The following is a 19267-nucleotide window of genomic DNA, read 5'->3' on the forward strand; positions in this document are numbered from 1 at the left end:
TGGTCACACAGTAGGTAGCTTTTTCAGGTTGACTTCTTTCACTGAGCGGTGCATTTAAGTTTCCCCTATGTTTTTTTCATGGATCGATAGCTCATTTCATTTTAGTCCTGAATAATATTCCATTGTCTGGATATATCAGTTTATTTATCCATTCACCTACTGAAGGATATCCTGATTGCTTCCGAATTTTGGCAACTAGAACAAAGCTGCTATAAACATCTGTGTGCAAGTTTTTGTGTGGACAAAAGCTTTCAACTCCTTTGGGTAAATACCAAGGAGTGTGATTGCTGGATTGCATGGTAAGAGTATCTTTAGTTTTGTAAGAAACTGGCCAAACTGTCTTCCAATGTGGCTGTACCATTTTGCATTCCTACTAGCAATGAATAATCTCCAAATCTCTGCTGACATTTGTTATTGTCATTGTTATGGATCTTGGCCATTATAATAGGTGTGTAGTGATTTCTTGTTTTAATTTAAATTTCCCTGATGATATATGATGTGGAGCATCTTTTCATATGCCTGTTTGCCATCTGTATATCGTCTTTGGTTAGGTATCCGTTCAGATCTTTTTTCCACTTTTTAATTCAGGTTCTTCGCTTTCTTATTGTTCAGTCTGAATTCTTTGTATGTTTTAGATAACTGTCCTTTATCAGATGTGTCTTTTGCAAATACTTCTCCTAGACTGTGGCTTGTCTTTTCATTCTTTTGACATATGCAACTTTTTAAAGAGCAAAACCCAAATTATTTAATATTTATAGAAAAACACTTATAAACCAATCCTAGCAAGTTTTCTGAAATACTACATATTTACAGGAAGTTGCAAAAATACTAGAGAGGGGTACTGCATACCCTTTACCTAGTTTTTCCCAATGGTTTCCTCATATGTAAGTATAGAATAATATATAAACCAAGAAATCAACGGTGGAATGTGTGCACATAGTTCTGTGACATTTTATCACATGTGTAAGTCACCTTAACCACCACCACAAGTAAGATTCAAATCTAGACCATCACTACAATGATTTCCTTCATGCTGTCTTCTTCCACCCTCCCTAACTTTTGAGAACTATCAATCTGCTGTAATAATTTTGTCATTTCAAGATTGTTACATAACTGGAATTATGTAGTATGTGAAGTTTTGAGATTGGCTTTTTCACTTAGCACAATGTTACCGAATTATATCCAAGTTGTTTAGCATATGAACGGTTCCATTTTTGTATTGATTAGTATTACATGGTATAGAGATACTTATCTGTTGTATGACATCTGGGATGGTTTCCCTTTTTGACTATTTCAAATAAAACTATAAAAATTTGTGTACAGGTTTGTGTGGATATAAGTTTTTAGTTCTGTGGGATAAATGCCCAGTACTGTGATTGCTGGGATGAGTGGTCAGTATATGTTTAGTTGTTGTTGCTGTTTTTTTTTTTTTTAAGATTATTTATTTGAGCGAGAGAAAGAATGAGCAGGAAGGAGGGGCAAAGGGAACGGGAGAAGCTGACTCCCTGCTGAGCAGGGAGCCCAATGTAGGGCTTGATCCGGGACCCTGGGATCATGACCTGAGCCAAAGGCAGACTCTTCACCAACTGAGCCATCCAGGTGCCCCTGCTGCTGTTTTTAAAGAAAACATCAAACTTTTTTCTAGAGGGGTTATACTATTTTACATTTCCAGGAATGTATGAAAGATTTAGTTTCTTTGCATCTTTGCCAACACTTGTTATTATCATGATTTTCTCTTTTAGTTATTCTAATTGGTATATAATTACATCTCATTTTGGTCTTAATTTCCATTTTCTTGATGGCTGGTAATATTGACAATCTTTTCATCTGTCTTATTTGCCATCCATATCTTCTTTTCAATGTAGTATCTCTTTATGTCTTTTGACGAGTTTCTAATTGGATTGTATGTTTTTTCAGTGTTGTGTTTGAGTTTATATTTTCTGGGTATGAGTTTTTTGTTAGACATGGGTTTTGTAAGTGTTTTTTTTCCCAATGTGTAGCTTTTTATTTTATTATTAATTTTTTTGATTATTTTTAAAAATTTTAATTAAATCCGGTTTATTGATTTTTTTTTTTGGCCCTATGCATCATACTTTTTTTTTTTTTTTAAGATTTTATTTATTTATTTGACACAGAGAGAGAGATAGCATAAGCCGGGGGAGTGGCAGGCAGGCAGAGGGAGAAGGAGAAGCAGGCTCTCTGCTGAGCAAGGAGCCCGATGCGGGGCTCAATCCCAGGACCCTGGGATCATGACCTGAGCCACTGACTGAGCCACCCAGGTGCCCCTGCATCATACTTTTTGATGTTGTGTGTGTCTGAGACCTCTTCACCAAACCCTAAGTCCTGCAGGTTTTCTTCTAAAAGTTACATAGCTTTACATATAAATCTATGATCTATTTTGAGTTAATTTTGGATAAGGTGTAGGGTTTAGGTCCAGTTTTATTTTTTTCCTATGGATGTCCAGTTGCTCCAGAACTACTTGTTGAAGAGACTATTCTTCCTCCATTTAATTGCTGTTACACCTTTATAAAAATTAGTTGGCCATATTTGTGTGGATCTTTTTGTGGGTACTCTTCTGTTTCCTTGATCTATGTATCCTATCAATTATGTATCTCCATTTATTTGGATTCTCTTTCATTTCTTTTATCAGCATTTTGCAGTTTTCAGTATATGTCCTATACATGTTTTGTTAGATTTATTTAATTTTCTTTTGAACAATTATAAATGTTATTTTACTTTTTTAAAAAAGTTTTAAATTCCAGTTGGTGTAATAACAGTGTAATATTAATTTCAGGTATACAAATTGTTATTGTACCTTTAATCTCATTTTTCATACATTCATTGCTAGTATATAGAAATACATTTGATTTTTGGGGCACCTGGGTGGCTCAGTCAGTTAAGTGTCTGCCTTCAGCTCAGGTTATGATCTCAGTGTCCTGGGATCAGGCCCTGTGTCATTGGGCTCCCTGCTCAGCAGGGAGTCTGCTTCTCCCTCTCCCTCTGCCTCTCCCCACCCCCTGCTCGTGTTCTCTCTCTCTCAAATAAATAAAATCTTAAAAACAAAAAAAGAAACACAGTTGATTTTTGTATGTTGCTCTTGTCTCCTGTGACCTTGCTGGACTAACTCACTTATTAGCTTTAGGGTTTTTGTTTGTTTTGGTTTTGGTTTTGGTTTAGGTTGTTGATTCTATTTATCAGTCATATTATCAGTACCTAGGGATTTTATTTCTTCCTTTCTTATCTGTATACCTTTTTTGTTTCTTTCTTGTCTTATTGCTTAGGCTAGAACTTCCAGTAGTATGTTAAATAGCAGTGATGAGTGTGGATATTCTTACCTTGTTCTTGACCCCAGGGGGAAAGCATTCTGTCTATATGATGTTAGTTGTACGTTTACATAATAGTGATATTATGTAATACCTAGAGCAGCCATTGGAATTCCTGATTCTGTAAATAGCCTGTTTTTTTCTCCATGGAGACTTGTAGAAACTTCTTGTTACCACTATCCTGAAACGATGCACATTGGGGTTGGTTTGTTGAATCTATTGTTCTAGACCTTCAAAGGGCTTATAAAGTTATATTCTTTGTTCTGGGAAAAATTTTTGGAATATTTCATAGATGATTTCTTCCTCTCTCTTTTCTCTTTTTTCCCCCCTTTTCTCCTATCTATAAATTGGACTTTTGAGGAACACCTGTAACATATTGTGTGTGTGTGTGTGTGTGTGTGTGTGTGTAGATTAATGCTGTTTTCCTCTAGTTTTTGTGTTTTTACTCTTTGAGAAATTTTCTCAATTTTACCTTTGACCCTTGTGTTGAGTTTATTAAATAATCTACTTTGTTTTTTTAATTTCTAGGAGCTCCCTTTTAATCTCCAAGAGTCCATTTTTCATTGCATTCTCGTATTGTTCCATGCCTAAAATATCTTTTCTTGTATCTTACAAATTATTAGTGGTGTGTGTGTGTGTGTGTGTGTGTATGTGTATAATGTTTTTCTTCCTGTATAGAGTTAGCCACTTGCAGATGATTGTTTTCCTTGTCTGCACATATTTGTAAGTGGCAAACTAAAAACCTGATCAAAAGTTCTGTGTTTTGTTTGTCAATTTTTAATTTATTGTTTGGTGCTTTGGTTGTGCTCTTTGTTGGAGCCTTCTGATTGACAGTGTCTTTTGGTCTTTCTTCATGGACTGACTTGTTAAATTCTCCGGAGAAAGCTCACAAGCTCCTTTACAATCTCCTAACTGTATCAGGATAAATCTCAGGTGTACTTAATGTAATCAGTTGTCAAGTCATTTGAGTCTCAGATGTTATTTTTTTTTCCCCAGCACTAGCTTGAACTTTTACTTAGGGCTGCTAAGTTAGTCATTACTCATCTGTTTCCAAAATTTGTTGCCCACAAATTTTATTATATAGTTTTCAACCCTGTTTGATTTAATGTACTTTAACTGGAATTTTCAGAAGGGATAAAATGAAATGTGTGTCTTCAGTCTACTAGCTTGTCTCAGAGATGAAACCACTTGTCTCTTCTGGCATTTGTCTCCTTATTTAAAAACAAAGCAGAATTTTGGGGGAAATTAATAATATTCCTATGGTTTGAAAACTAAAAAGTACAAAGTATATGGACAATGAAAACTTTTTTTCCACATTTTTGTTCCCTGTCTTTTGCTTTTCCCATTTTCCCTCCCGTAGGTGACCATTAGTTAGGATTTTTTACGTATCCTTAGAGAGTGTGTGTAGGTATGTATATATGCAAATAAGTCTTTCTTTCTCTATGTTTTACAAAAGATGGGAATAGTATTCTGTATTTTTCTATTTTTGTATATATATTTTTCCACTTTATATTTTGGATTTCATTTCATATTTTCATAGAGTATACATTTATTTTTTTATAGCTGTAGGAAATACTTCATTATATATTTGGACCTTATTAGTCTTCTGCTGTTACAAACAATGCTATAGTGAATAATTTTGTATTCAAGTTATTTTTCTCATGGCCGAGTATATGTGTAGGGTGAAATCTTAGCAGTGATATTTCTCTGTTTAAGGCTATTTGCATTTAGAATTTTGATTGATATGGCCAGAGAATTTTACAGAACGTTTGGATTTTTTTGAGGTCTTATGTAAAGGTCAGTGTGTATCAATATAATTAAAAGTTTTTTAACGGAGAATTTCTAACTTATTAGAAGTAGTAAAAACAATATAACAATCTCTAAGAACCTATTACCCATCATTTTATGGCTAATCTTATTTCATTAGCATCTATTCTCCTTCATCCAGAATATTATGAACTATTCCCTCCCAGATATCATACCAGCCTATTGGTTAATATTTTGTTATTTATTTCCAAAAGATAATCTTAAAATTATAACCATAGTACCATTTTCACTTCTAAAAAGTTAGCAAATTTCAGTATAGTTTTTCAATATAGTTCTAAGTAGAATTTCTAGTTTTAAGTGGAATTTCTCTTACATGTGAGGTTGAGCATCTTTTTATGTGGTTCTGAGCCTTTTTGTATTTCCTGACTTTATTCTTCTGCTTGTTGCTACTATATTGGTTTTATATCCAGTAATATTGTTGAGTTCATTTATTGTCATTATCCTGTCTAGGACTTGAGTATAGGGTTGAATAAGAACAGTTAATTGGGTATCCTTGTGTTATTACTGATTTTCATGGGAATGCTCTAAAGCATTACCTACAATTTTGTTATAGAATCTTTTGTAAATAATCATTGGGAAAAGAAAACTTATTCTTGTTGTTTTCTTTTGTTCTTATCATGACTAGGTATAGAATCAAATGCTTTTTGGCATTTGTTGAAGTGCTAATATAATGAATTACATTAGTAGGTTTTGTAATGTGAAATTATTACTTGGGTAAATCCAACTTTGGTATGAGATGTTTTTTTCTAATATATTGCTATTCAGTTTACTATTTTTAAAAGGATTTTTGCATTTATGTATATTGATAATGGCCTATAATTTTATAATTTTTCTGTCCTTACTTCCCTTTATTTACTTTTGACATGAAAATTATACTAGTCTTAGGTAATTAGTTAGTGGAGTTGGGGGTGGTTTCTGATCTCATGGAGAATATGTATAAGATTGAAGTTGGTGCCAATTTTTTAAAAAGATATTTTAAATGCTGGTTCAATTTAAAAAATAGTTATAGGTTTATTTAAAGCTGTTCTGTTTTTGTTCATTCAAGTGTATTATGTCAGTTTGTAATGAATGTTTTGCTATCTCTTTAGCTGCAAATATTTTGAGAGCATGAAAATAATGGAAAATATAAAAGAATCCTTCTCAAAGTTTTATTTTATGTTCCTTCTCAGGTACTCAAAAGTGTGACAACTTTGCTGAAAAAAGGCCTCTCCTTGGTGTTTGTAAGAGCACTGGATCTTCTGGGTAAGGAAATTAAACAATTCTTTGAACCACTATTAAAAATTTGTATTGTTATTTCAGAGAGTGAATTTTGGTATCTTAAAATCTTTGTTACCATAAGACAATGCTTTTACAAGAGAGAAGAGAAAGGAATTAAAAACATATTTAGGGTTTCCTGTGGCTCTGGCCTTGTTATTTCTCTGTTTACTGTTTTCTCATATGCAGGGTGATAGCAAGAGGCAAAAGAAAACAAGCAATAGATCAGAATTCAGTCTTGAAATAAAAGATTAGCATCATTAAGAAAAATGTTTTTTAGTTTATGTGTTTTTTATCTTAGTAACTTTTAAGGAGACCAAACTAAAATCTGGGGAGCCTTGAAACTGTTCTGAATGTTGAATGTGGCACCCTACCCACACACAGATCCTTTTGGAAAGGATGACAGCCTTTATTGAGTATTTGAGTAAATTCTCTGTTGAATCATTGACTAACCACTGAGCTGCATAGACATGGGGCAACCCTAGGAAACCAGGCTTTAAAATAACAAGAAATAAAGTAAAACTGAGCAGAGATATTAGTAGCTGCACATTGTAGAGGAAGACAGATTTACAGAGTTGTTACACCATATTATATTTATATAATTTTAATGTCGAGTTTTCAACATAAAGTTAGGACACATTCCAAGAAACAAGAAAGTGTGGCACGTTGAGGAAAAAAGGGAGGCAGGAGAAACTGTTCTGTTAGTCTCTCGATGTTAAATTTTACAGATAAGGATTTAAAATATGTTCTAAGAAGTAAATGAGTTGTGTTTCTAAAATTAAAGAAAGTTTGGTAACAGTGACTCAACAAATAGAGCCCCTCCCTAATGGAAATTCTGGAGTTGAAAAGATGCAAAAAGTGAAATGATAATATCACTAGAGGGACTCAATACCATAGTCAAGCCAGCATGAGAATTAGAGAACTGATGTGTTGACAGGTGCTGAGCAAGAGTGGGAGCCACAAAGAGGGTAAGCTGCTATGGTAAAGGGAAACTTTGTTGACTTCAGTTTTCCTGATGTTTAGTCATTTGTAGTTCAGGTGCATATAGACCTGTGGAAACCCCACGAGAATATGTGTTCGTGGAAGGCATTCACCTACCTGCTTAGTTGGGTTTGCAATTTTTGAAAGATTTTCCACTCCTTATCAACCCTGCTAACGTTAGTATGATTAAGAAGGTTGTTTTTGTTCTTACAAGATTCATTTATTTAGGTATCACTTTATAAAAAAAAAATAAGGCAAAAAGGAAGGATAAGGTGATTATATGCAGTTGGTGATGAGATCATTTATTGAGGGATAAATTTAATGGTATGGGGGTCATATTAGGGTTCTCCAGAGAAACAAAACCAGTATGATGTGGGGTATATATGTGTGTGGTTGTATGGAGAGAGAAAGAGAGAGAGAGAGAGAGAAAGGGAGAGAGAGAGAGGTTGAGATTGAGATTTTAAGAAATTGGCTCACATGACTGTCAAGACTGGCAAGTCCAGAATCTAGACACTGAGGAAGAGTTGCAGTTCCAGTGCAAAGATGGAATTGTCTCTTCCTCCAAGGAGGTCAGCTTTTTTTCCTGTTAGGGCTTTCAACTGATTGGATGAGGCACACTCACATTACGGAGCATAATCTGCTTAACTCAAAATTTACTGATTTAAATATTAATCTTATGTAAAAACTACCTTCTCGGAAACATCTAGAATAATATTTGACCAAATCTGGTTATTGTGGCCTAGCCCTATTGACATATAAAATTAATCAGCACAGGGGCAGTGAATTTAGTCCTAATTAAAATAGCATTTGCCTATTTAAAAAAAGTCTATTGTAGATATTTATTTTCCTCCTCTCATTTCTGCTCCTTAAATTATTTCATAGTAGAGGAATCATTCTAGTAAGAGACTTTTATATGTATCATTTGCTGGGTTGTTTTAAGAGTGGTTATGGATGAATAAATGCAAAGATACTTTTGAATTAAGTTCATAAGTCATTTCATGGACTGTAACTTCTAGCATGATGTATCCTGTTTTTATTGGATATAAGCTCTCTCTTGCCTGCATGCTGTCTTTTTTTCTCTCGTTTTATACCTTTCTTTCTAATGGAAGACAATGGCAGAAAATACTCATATTGTTTTCATTTATTTATTGTTATTACAATAAACAACTTGTGTGTAGCATCTTTTTTAGAATGTTTATAGTCTCAAGAAGGACATTTTCATGTAGGATTGTGTTACATTTCTTGCAAGTGTTACAATTGTTGGTGAATAGAATATCCTCTAATCTGAGCTAGTGCTTTGTGAGTATGTATATATTTTAAATTATTCTAAGTGGGCAGTAGGTTAGCAGATGGTAATGTTAAATAGACTAGACACTTTTTAATAACTCCAAAGTTGAATATAATAACAGAGAAATCTAGTTATAGGTCAATTCTTTTAGAATCTGTTTCCCAGATTCTGAGATTTAAAAAAAAGTTATAACCCCAAATTTTTATGTGGCATATGCTTGTTGACTGTGCTAATATAGCACTGGGGAATGGAAAGCAAATGTTGAATACCTACTATGTATCAGGTCTGTTAAATATTTTCTACTATGTTACATCATTTAATCTTAAAACAAGCCTGTGAAGGAGATTGTATTATCCTCATTTTATCCCTGAGGAAACCGAAATTAAGTGAGGTTCAATCACAGTTGTGGACCCAGACCTTTGCCCATTTGCCAGGTCTGTAGATGGAACATGCATTTGCATTTAGGGTGCTCTACCTTCTTGTTCATGTATTAAATTTACTTTTCTGTTTTCTGGCCAGTTATTTTTAGAGTTAATAAAGAATTATTTTAAAACATAGCAAGTAAGTTGTACTTACACACTTATTTAAACAGTAACTTCTTAGGAGACTTTTTGTTATGTGCATATTTTGTCTCAGTATTTCTGTAGAAGTGAAATATATATATTTTTAAGATTTATTTGTCAGAGAGAGGGAGAGAGAGCACAAATGGGGGAGAGGGAGAAGCAGGCTTCCCACTGAGCAGGGAGCCCTATGTGGGACTCGATCCCAGGACCACGGGTCATGACCTGAGCCGAAGGCAGACGCTTAACCGACTGAGTCACCCAGGCGTCCCAGAAGTGGAATATACTTTTGTTGTTGATTTTACTTTTATTGTTTTAAACAGTGTGATGCATACTGTTATGCAGCTACTTAGTTGGAATTTTTCAGAGTGTAAAGGGACCTCCCTGATTTGTTTTTTCTTCATTTGAACACATTGTTTAGTAAATGTGAAGGGGATCTCCTTTGCATGGTAGCAGTAATATACAAAGGACATGGACATTGGAAAATAGAACTAGCTAATTTAAGAAACACTTAAAAATTGTTTTTTTTGTTTTTATTATGCACTACATTATTGCATAACCTTCTAGAAGGGGTAGATGAGCATAAAGGAGTTATTTTTCATTAACCAAGAAAATGCTTCCTTAATCGATGTTCTCCAAGTCCTTTGACACATAGTAATGATGAATTACAGAGAGGCCTTATCTCTTTCTGTCAGACTCCAATAATATGAATAATGGGCAACCCTTTCTTCCTTACCCCCATCAGTGTACCTGTGGATGTGCATAGTGGCTATGCCAGGAATGAACAAGCACACAGCCATAACACCCATCTTGGGCAGAATCTTGAACTACATTGTGCCGCGGTTGCCAAGGCCAAGAAACACTCTTATTTAATGAAGTGCAGTGCCAACCTTTGTCCAAAACAAAGTAATTCCAAGACAGGGCGGGTCCCTACTAATATTCAAATAAATATCTCTTATCATCTTAAATTCACCTTGAAAAAGAAAGTAAGTGTAATAGCTAAATAAGAATAAAGACTTAATTTAAAAATTAAGGACTGTTCATTAAATATAATACAGCTAGTTCACAGTATTAATTTTTGCAGTTTTGTTGCAGACTGCTAGAGTCATCTTGGATCGGCAGACTTCCGTGGGACTGGTATTTGGTAGCCACTGCCTGAAGCAGTAGTTATTTAGGTAGAGGGTAAGCACTGTTTCAGTGTCCTGAAGTGTTACTGAAGAGACTTTATTTCAAGTTGTGTATAAAGTAAATAAAAGTTTTGTTAATGAAAACCAGAAGGGAGATTACTTGGGATAATAGGTACGCAATGTTTCTTTTTGTCATGAAATGTCACAGATGATGTTATATATGATAGCATGTATTTTGAGTTTTGACTAATTTTCATCCTGTTGTATTCATGAGGACTGATGAAATCACATTTTGGGCTGGTATTAACTTCTGCAGACACAAACAAGAGATTTATACTGTTCTTCCAGTTTTCGGTGCTTTAACACGTGGGCTTTCCAAACAGTTCCTTGGCCTTCCTTCAAGGACCAAGTCTTTCACTTGCCCATCTCTGGTGTTTTTCACTCCTGTGGGTGTTCTGCATTTTCTTCTGGTTCTCTGTATGGCTCTGTGGCTCTCTTTATTGCTTTCAAAGAATGGGCTTTTACATCTTCGACATACCATTTATCAGAGCTGCCACATTGGCATAGAGGTTTTTCATGCAATGGATCAGCACTGTAGGGTATCCAGTATCATGGGTTGCTCACAGGGCTCTGGACTTTAGTATTAATCTAGAGTATGCCCTGTTCATCTGATTGTGGATATAATGAAATCTTAAGGAAATAAGATGACATTACTATTACTACTTAAGTACTTTCTCTCATGTGGCTTAGAGATATACTTTATATATCTTGAAATGTTGCACTACCTTTTAGTAAACAAAAGTCACTAGCATGAATGTTAATTATCCAGCATTTACCATATTCACTTACTCGCTTAAAGCAAATTTTTAATTTTCCTATAGGGGGAAGGCAGAGAGCCAGAGTATTTCACACTTGGCTCACACTTACAAAGTTTTAAAACACATGGTGGACAAATCTGTAAACTGAGACACATATTATTATGTAATATTTTAACCACGGAAAGTTTTTAAAATATGTTTATTTTAAAAAATAGTACCTGAACTATGGACACTCCTAAGTGGTGTGTTGTAAGGTCATATTTACAGACATTACTGTATAGTTCCTTGTGATCCTGAAATTGGTACAAATCTCAAAAGGCCCACCAAAATGGTTGCATGTAAGTGACCAAACCAAAGGAATGTTGACTTAATTTTTAAAGAACTTCCTTACTTGCTATTATATGCTATATGTATCCCTGAAAATCTGTTTTGTTAGGATCCTGGCTGGAAACAGATGAATACTCAAATTGAGTAATTTGAGGAAAGTTAAAATGAAACATGTGGGAGCTGAGACCTTTTACCATTTCCAACAAGGGGAGAGAGCCATTAGCAGAACCTGCAAAGGGAGCCTTATCAAAAGGGTCACATACAGAACCTCTGGTGGAAGGATTTGGTGTACCTGTAATTACCTGACAGTGGAGCACTCAAGGGTATTCCAACCATACTTTAATTCCTGTAGATGGCTCCCTCAGGTTGAACCCAGCCAGAAGCCAGAGGCTGAGTTCTGAAGGTTCCGAGAGCCCACTGAAGCAATCCGTACTGTATGGGTCAGTCTCCCAAGGCAGGGGGCAGGGTGCGGATGATACAGAGTGTATTTGGAGGAGCAGCACGCTTACATTCAGTAAAATTTCACACTAAAACAGAGTTTATGGGGACAACAAGTGTGGCGGAAATTTATGCCGTGTTGTAATCAGAGCAGTAATCCTGATTAAAAGTTAGGAATTTTAAATAAAAATGTTAATACCAATAAAAAAATCACTAGTAAATAATTTTACTGAAAAGGGAAGGTGAAGATACTTTGTTGGAATAGGGGTGTAAGGAAGAGTCGAGACAGTTAGGGAGAAAAGAGCAAAATGAACAAAGACCATATAGAAACAAGTTCTAAGTACATTGTAGCCTGAGCACATGGTCAAACTGAGCCATGAAGAACCTGATTCCTCCTGGTTTTCTGCGTTCAACTGAGCTAGTGTACTTTGTATTCAATTGCTGTTATATGATAGCACAAAAAATTAAAATGCTGTCACTTTTATTTATTAACACAGCTTCCTTGATATACTGACATTACTCCCCGCATGCCTCGTCCAGGCCAGCTCTCTGACTCCAAACCCTCCCAGTTGTCATTGCCCCACAGATCCGGTCTCGGTCTTGGCTGGGCACTGGCACGGGTGTCACTAGGCTCCCGGCCACCCCAGTTATACTCGCTGTCCGGCCGTGTGTTCTCGGGTGGCTCCGCGGCGCTTGGCTCCCGTCAGCCATGCTGGTCTGAAAACACTCTTGCTTTTAGCTTTTATTTTGTCCTAATCAGTTTTTCTCTGCTGTAATTTTATTTTAATGTGTGATTTGAGAGCAAGGGATTCATGAATCCCCCAAAAGGTTGAAAAATTGGTGAGGAGAATGGTGTCGGTAAAAGAGAAGCAAAGGAAAAAAACGTAAATCATTAAGCAAAAGATGGTCTTTCTTATAAAGAGGATTGAAAATGGAAATAGAATTTTAAAAAGGGGATTTTCTTTAGCGTTAGCTAACGATTGACCTGGCTGTGTATTCTAAGAAATTACATCATGTCATGAGAAGTAGTCATGATACTTGAGAAACTTAAAATGTATGTGGTATATTAAATGGAGACAAACTGTGGGAAGTCAGTCAAGCTTACACCTTGTATTTTTTTTTTTACATACAGATTCCTCTTTTATGGCTATGTCAGGCTTTTAAAAAATTTTTAGTATCATAGTATGAAGGAAAAGATAATTCTCATCAAGTACACCTGATTTTGATATTGAATGTCCACCTGAAAGTAGATCACCAGAAAGGAGATTCACCTTCAAAGAAATGACACCGTGATGCCCTTCTTTATCAACAACCACTTATACACAGTCTTTCTACTTTGACTAGTATGATAACCTTTCATTGTTTTATAATTAAAGTACAATCTATATTTACTTTCAGAGTAATGTTTATCATGTAAACTCATTTTTAGTATTTAATATCTTTTTCTCTTTTCTGTGAAAATATGGACTGGAATAGAACTCATTACAGTTTTTCCCATTAAAAGTAATGGAAATGATTTTCCATTTGATGCCTTTCCATTTAGTGGCAGTTTTCAGGAACAAAGTCACTAAATGAGGAATGCGTGTTTGGGTGGTTACCTTGTACTTGTTATAGTTTTCTATTTTGTGGGATTTGGGGGGGATGTTTTCATTAAGATAAAATTCTGTTTTTTTCTTCTAGTAGTTTAGAGTGAATGTTATTATTCCTTTTTCTGTTCAGTATGTTTTGGGGGCAGCTTTAACAATCAGTTTTATAGAGGTTAGGGGTTGTGGTTTGGAGGGGTTCAGGTGCTTTGTCTGGTTTCTTAGTGGGAGTGTGTCTTTTTCTGTAGATTTGGTGTAGTATAGGGAGTCTTTAATAAATGGCACGTTGGGGCATTGGCTTCAGTCCTTTGGTTTTCTGACAAGATCTTTTACCTTTAGCTGCTTTCTTCCACCTTTCCTTTCCCATGAAGTTCCTGAGGACACATACCATGTCTGTTGTGATTGATGCCTCTCTGATGCTTTCCCTCTCACTGGCATCTCTGGTCCTGCACTTGTTCTCAGCCCCTTTCTTTTGATTCCTTAGTTGCCAGCACTTTGCTCCAACTGATCTGAGACCTTGTTTTTAGTAATTCCCTGCTTAGGTGAGACTCCTTGCTTTTGGGAGTAAATCCTAGGTGATTTTATCTCTGTTCTGCCACTAATAGGACCATTGCACTCTCTACTTGTTTTCCAAGTAATCCCTGCTCAGCTCTGGGCTAGTTCAGGAGAAGGCTCTGCCAATTTTGAATATTTCTGATCCCCCTGTGTAAATGTTACTTAAATTTATTGGTTTTTCTTTTTCTTAGTTATGCTATAGTGCAATTCAGGGACAATTTCATTTGCTTTCCTTGTTGATATATTATTATTATTATTACTATTTTTAAAGATTTTATTTATTTATCTGAGAGAGAGAGAATGAGAGATAGAGAGCACGAGAGGGAAGAGGGTCAGAGGGAGAAGCAGACTCCCTGCCGAGCAGGGAGCCCGATGTGGGACTTGATCCTGGGACTCCAGGATCATGACCTGAGCCGAAGGCAGTCGCTTAACCAACTGAGCCACCCAGGCGCCCTGATATATATTATTTTTTAAAGGTATTTGGAGATTGAGAGTTAGATGTCCGTATATACACACACAAACACATTTGTAAAAATATTTGGATCGCATCGTTCTTATCTGCACCTTGCTTGTTTTTTACTTTTGTTAATATTTTATGGTGTGTTTTCATTTAACAGTGATTATTAGTGTTACCTCATGCACATTATCTTGTATACATATTCCATTAATATACATATTTTAAATTATTGATCATAAATAGAAAGCTTAAAGTTTAAACTAGACCATCATGTGCTGTCACCAGGTCTAAGGATCTCATGTTTAGCTTTGTAAGATTTTGTGTCAGAGAATGGTGGTAAGGCAAAGAAGAAAGCATTTATGAAAGGTTTGTTCTCGAAAGCAAAAATCAGCCACAGATTTTATTAAAATGGAACCATCCTGCCATTTTACTACCATGTATGTTTCATGTAGCAGTGTTGCAGACATGTATATTTTCCAAGAGCTACATTTAATTCTTATCATGTGGTTCTGCCTGATTTTAATAGAAGTCCTTGGGGAATGAACCCGTACTGTGTTGAGCCTTTATTCAGAAAGCGAGTATTGAAATCCCATCATTATAAGGAGTTGAGAGAATGTTACCTCTTTTCTTAGATGTTTTCATGTGTTACCACTTTTCTTTAGGATCTGTATACTTAAGTATTGACTGACTAGAAATTCTCTTCTTGAGCTATTCAAGTAGATTTGGCTCTGAGCAATTTAAACATGGTTGGTGCCGATTGAAATGCTAATATTGTGGATATATTATGTTGAAATATATTAAAATTAATTTCACCTGTTTATTTCTACTTTTGTTTAATGTATCTGCTAGAAAATTTAACATTAGATGTGTAGCTCACTTTATCTTTTTACTGAATTTGTGTTGCTCTAACCTTATTTTGGGCTACAGTATACATTTGGATTCTTTCTGATGACCTCTTTGTGGAAAATCATCACAGTTTCTTGTTACATGTACAGATCTATACATTTATATTTCTCCTGAGCTGTTAGCCAGGAATATTTACAGAGTTCTGGAAATGTAGTATCAGGAAAGATTGCCAGAGGATAGTAGTCTAGAATGTATAGTTGAGGAAAGAAGCCTTCAAAGCAAACGTTGACTTTATGATATTCTGGATGACATTGAGCTTTCAGTGGCAGCATTTTTAGTGTTAATCTAACAAGAACTCTGCCTATGGTGGTATTTGTGATTAATGGATCTGGTCTTCATTTTTGGTTCTATAATTTTCTTTCTATAAGCATTTATGCTGAGGTTGGTGCACTGTAATATTCATGGATACTCCAAAAACCCATGGAAAGAAGTGTAGAATATTGGAAACAACAAAGGTTTTGGAGTCACACTGACCTAGATTCGAATTATTAGCCGCATAAACTAGTAAATTACTCGACAGTTCTTAGGCTCAATTTCATATTTGTAAAGTGGTGCTGATATATAACTACTGTGCTTGGTTCTTGGGAGGATTAAATAAGGTAGTGTTTTCAAGTATTTAGCATAGTGTCAGGTCCATATTAGGTGCACCTCATATTATTTGGGTCAGAAAGATATGAAGAGCCAGGGAATACTCTACCAGGAATTTCTTCTCATATATACATCTATATGAAGGACAAATCTTTGTATGTATGCATGCATGTATATAGGTAATGTTTTGGGGAAGCTTTGCCTGTATGACTATTGGAGAAATGTGGCTCTGCCTAGTCTACCCAGTACTCGTACTACAGGTTTGTCCGGCTTCGTGTCGGCCCACTACTGTATATCTCTGATGAACAGGAGCCCTTTACTTTCATTGGAAAATGGTTGTTTGTTTATATTCCTCAAAGAAGCTCATGCTATATTTATATATTTACATATAAATATATAAATAGGTGAAACTGAAATACAACAAATCATATTTAAAATGTCTCGTATGCTAAATTTTGACATACGTATACACCCATGAAACCAGCACTCCAAAGTAATGAGCATATCCATCACCCACGATAATTTTCTCATGCTCCTTTATAATGCTTCCCTGCTGCCCCTCCCAGTAGGAAGGGAGTAGAAGAAGCACATTTTTTTAAAAAATTTTTTTAATTTTTAATTTTTTTTGAAGAAGCACATTTTAAAAAAATTTTTATTGTTATGTTAATCACCATACATTACATCATTAGTTTTAGAAGTAGTGTTCCATGATTCATTGTTTGTGCATAACACCCAGTGCTCCATGCAGAACGTGCCCTCTTTAATACCCATCACCAGGCTAACCCATCCTCCCACCCCCCTCCCCTCTAGAACCCTCAGTTTGTTTTTCAGAGTCCATCGTCTCTCATGGTTCTTCTCCCCCTCCGATTTCCCCCCCTTCATTCTTCCCCTCCTGCTATCTTTTTTTTTTTTTTTCTTAACATATATTGCATTATTTGTTTCGGAGGTACAGATCTGAGATTCAACAGTCTTGCACAATTCACAACGTGAAGAAGCACATTTTTATGTATTAAGTCCCTGAGTATCACTGGGGTCTTTTTTTGGGAGGTACTTTGCTGCCATGTAGTTTAGGATGACTTTAGTCGATAGTTAAAAACATAAAGGTAGGAGTTTTTAATTCAAAGTTGTTTTTCTTCTCTACATTTGAAACTAAAGGCCTTTTGAAAGAAAAGCTTTCTATCTAGGACAAGTTCATAAAACTACTAAAGGGCTTGCAGTTTCTCTGTGTAATCATTTCAAAACAAATTTTTTTCAGCCACCAAAAGGATGCAGTCTTGACATATAAATAGAAAACAGATTGAGTTTTTGGCTGATATTTCTATACTGGTTTAAATGTTGGTTCGGTCAACTTCAGGCTTAGATTACAAGATTTGCAAATTAAAGGAAAACCAAAAGGGAAAGAACATCTGCATAGATTCTGACTTTGTGGAATTCCATACAGGCACGCTTACTGTACTTCTGGTGGAACAGGGCATGTGCTCAGTGAATAAGCCCTATAAAGAGATCACTGTTCTGTTGTGCTTGTCCTAAAGAAAAAGATTGATGATGAAAATTCAGTAATTCATTATGAAGAACCATGACAGTTTCCAAATCAAGTATTATTCCATAATTTTGGGAGAAGATATTTTGTTGATGTAGCTATATGGTATTTAGCCAGAATAAAATCCTGTTAAATGTCACTAGTTGTGTTACTTGATGATTTTCTTGAATCCAAGTATTGGGATTTGAGAAAGGTAATTTGCTTTAACTAAGACTTAAATATGTTTTAATCAAGGGCTATGTTGATATAATTGACAGTAAATTACTACACACTTCAGTGAGATGTAAGGAATCCTTACTTGCTTCTGGGTAAATAATAGCTTGTATGTGTATGATTTAAAAATGTTTGCTATAAAAAATGTTTGCTATAGATTACCTATGCTGCTATTTCAAAGAAAGCTTTAATGTTTTTCTCTTTTATTCTAACAAGGAACATTATATTTTTAAAAAAGATTTATTTATTTATTAGAGAGAGAGAGAGCGCACGAGCATGGTAGGGGAGGGGTAGAGGGAGAGGGAGGGAATCCTACAGCAGACTCCCTGCTGAGTGTGGAGCCCGACAAGAGGGGCTCGGTCTCAAAACCCATGAGATCATGACCTGAGCCGCAACCAAGAGTCGGACGCTTAACTGACCCAGGCGCCCCTATATTCTTTTAATATCATTTCAGCTACTCTTACAGTATCTGGGAATTCAGTAGTAATCCAAGGCAATGGTTGTGAGCTGAGGGGAGAAGGGGGGTGATTTTGATCTCCAGGGACACATGCAGTGCCTGGGGACATTTTTGGTTGTTACACCTTGAGATGGGGAAGAGCTAGTCCTATCTGGTGGGTAGAGTCAAGGATGCTGCTAAACATCCTATTATGTGGAGATCAGCCCCTGACAATAAAGAATTATCCAGCCTATGTCAATAAATAGGGCCAAGGTTGAGAAACTCACGTCTCAGGAGACAAAAATCTACACACCAATTGAGCTGGCATTCTAGCATAGAGAGAAAAAATTAGTAAAGTAGTATAGTGGCAAGAGATATGTAAAAACTACTAGATCATGTGGTTAGGTAATGTTGGACAGGGCAGGGTTTTGTGTTCTTGATGGGCATTTGGATAATCTGATGTTTGGGCTGTAGTGAATAGAGCTGATGTGAACATTTGTGTCCACATGTATACATTTTTTGGTGTACATTTCTGTTTGGCATATATACCTAGGAGTGGGATTGCTAGATCATAAGTTATGCTTTGTTAGATAGTACCATGCAGTTTTCTAAAGTGTTTTACCTTCCTACCAGTAGTCCATAAGGGTTCCAGTTGCAGTACTTCTTGTGAAAACTTGGCATTGATGGTCTTCATTTTAGCCATTCTGATGGGTATACATTGGTATCACATGTGGTTTTGTTTGCATTTTACTGATAACTAATGAACTTAGTACTTTAACATGGACTTGTAAGCTGTTTCAGTATCCTCTGAAGTGCCTGTCCAAGTCTTGCTCATTTTTCTTTTGCATTATATGTCTTTTTCTAATTCGTTTGTTGGAATCCTTTTAACGTGTGCCCCCTGTCAGTGCTTTTATGATTGAATCCTGTTTACCCCAGGGTAATGAAGCTGAACCCAAAATGTACGTGGGCATCAATACAGAAGTCCAAGAATAGCCAAGACAGTTTTGAAGAACACTGCTTGATACCAACTTATGAAGAAGTGGCAG

The 19267-nt window shown here is 35.7% G+C and overlaps 1 protein-coding gene and 1 pseudogene across 7 annotated transcripts in view; one reads left to right on the forward strand and one right to left on the reverse strand.

The window, feature by feature from the left end:
• BCAS3 (BCAS3 microtubule associated cell migration factor) overlaps window positions 1-19267 on the forward strand; it is a 593075-nt gene that overhangs the window by 77760 nt on the left and 496048 nt on the right. For all 7 annotated transcript variants that reach the window (XM_078064169.1, XM_078064164.1, XM_078064176.1 and 4 more), the window contains exon 7: window positions 6320-6392. In XM_078064169.1, the coding sequence (XP_077920295.1) occupies window positions 6320-6392 (73 nt within the window). The remainder of the gene's footprint in view (window positions 1-6319; window positions 6393-19267) is intronic.
• Window positions 9855-10066, reverse strand: LOC118553813 (NADH dehydrogenase [ubiquinone] 1 alpha subcomplex subunit 1 pseudogene; annotated as a pseudogene).

The sequence above is a fragment of the Halichoerus grypus genome, chromosome 2, assembly GCF_964656455.1.
Source record: "Halichoerus grypus chromosome 2, mHalGry1.hap1.1, whole genome shotgun sequence".
Taxonomy (NCBI): Eukaryota; Metazoa; Chordata; class Mammalia; order Carnivora; family Phocidae; genus Halichoerus; species Halichoerus grypus.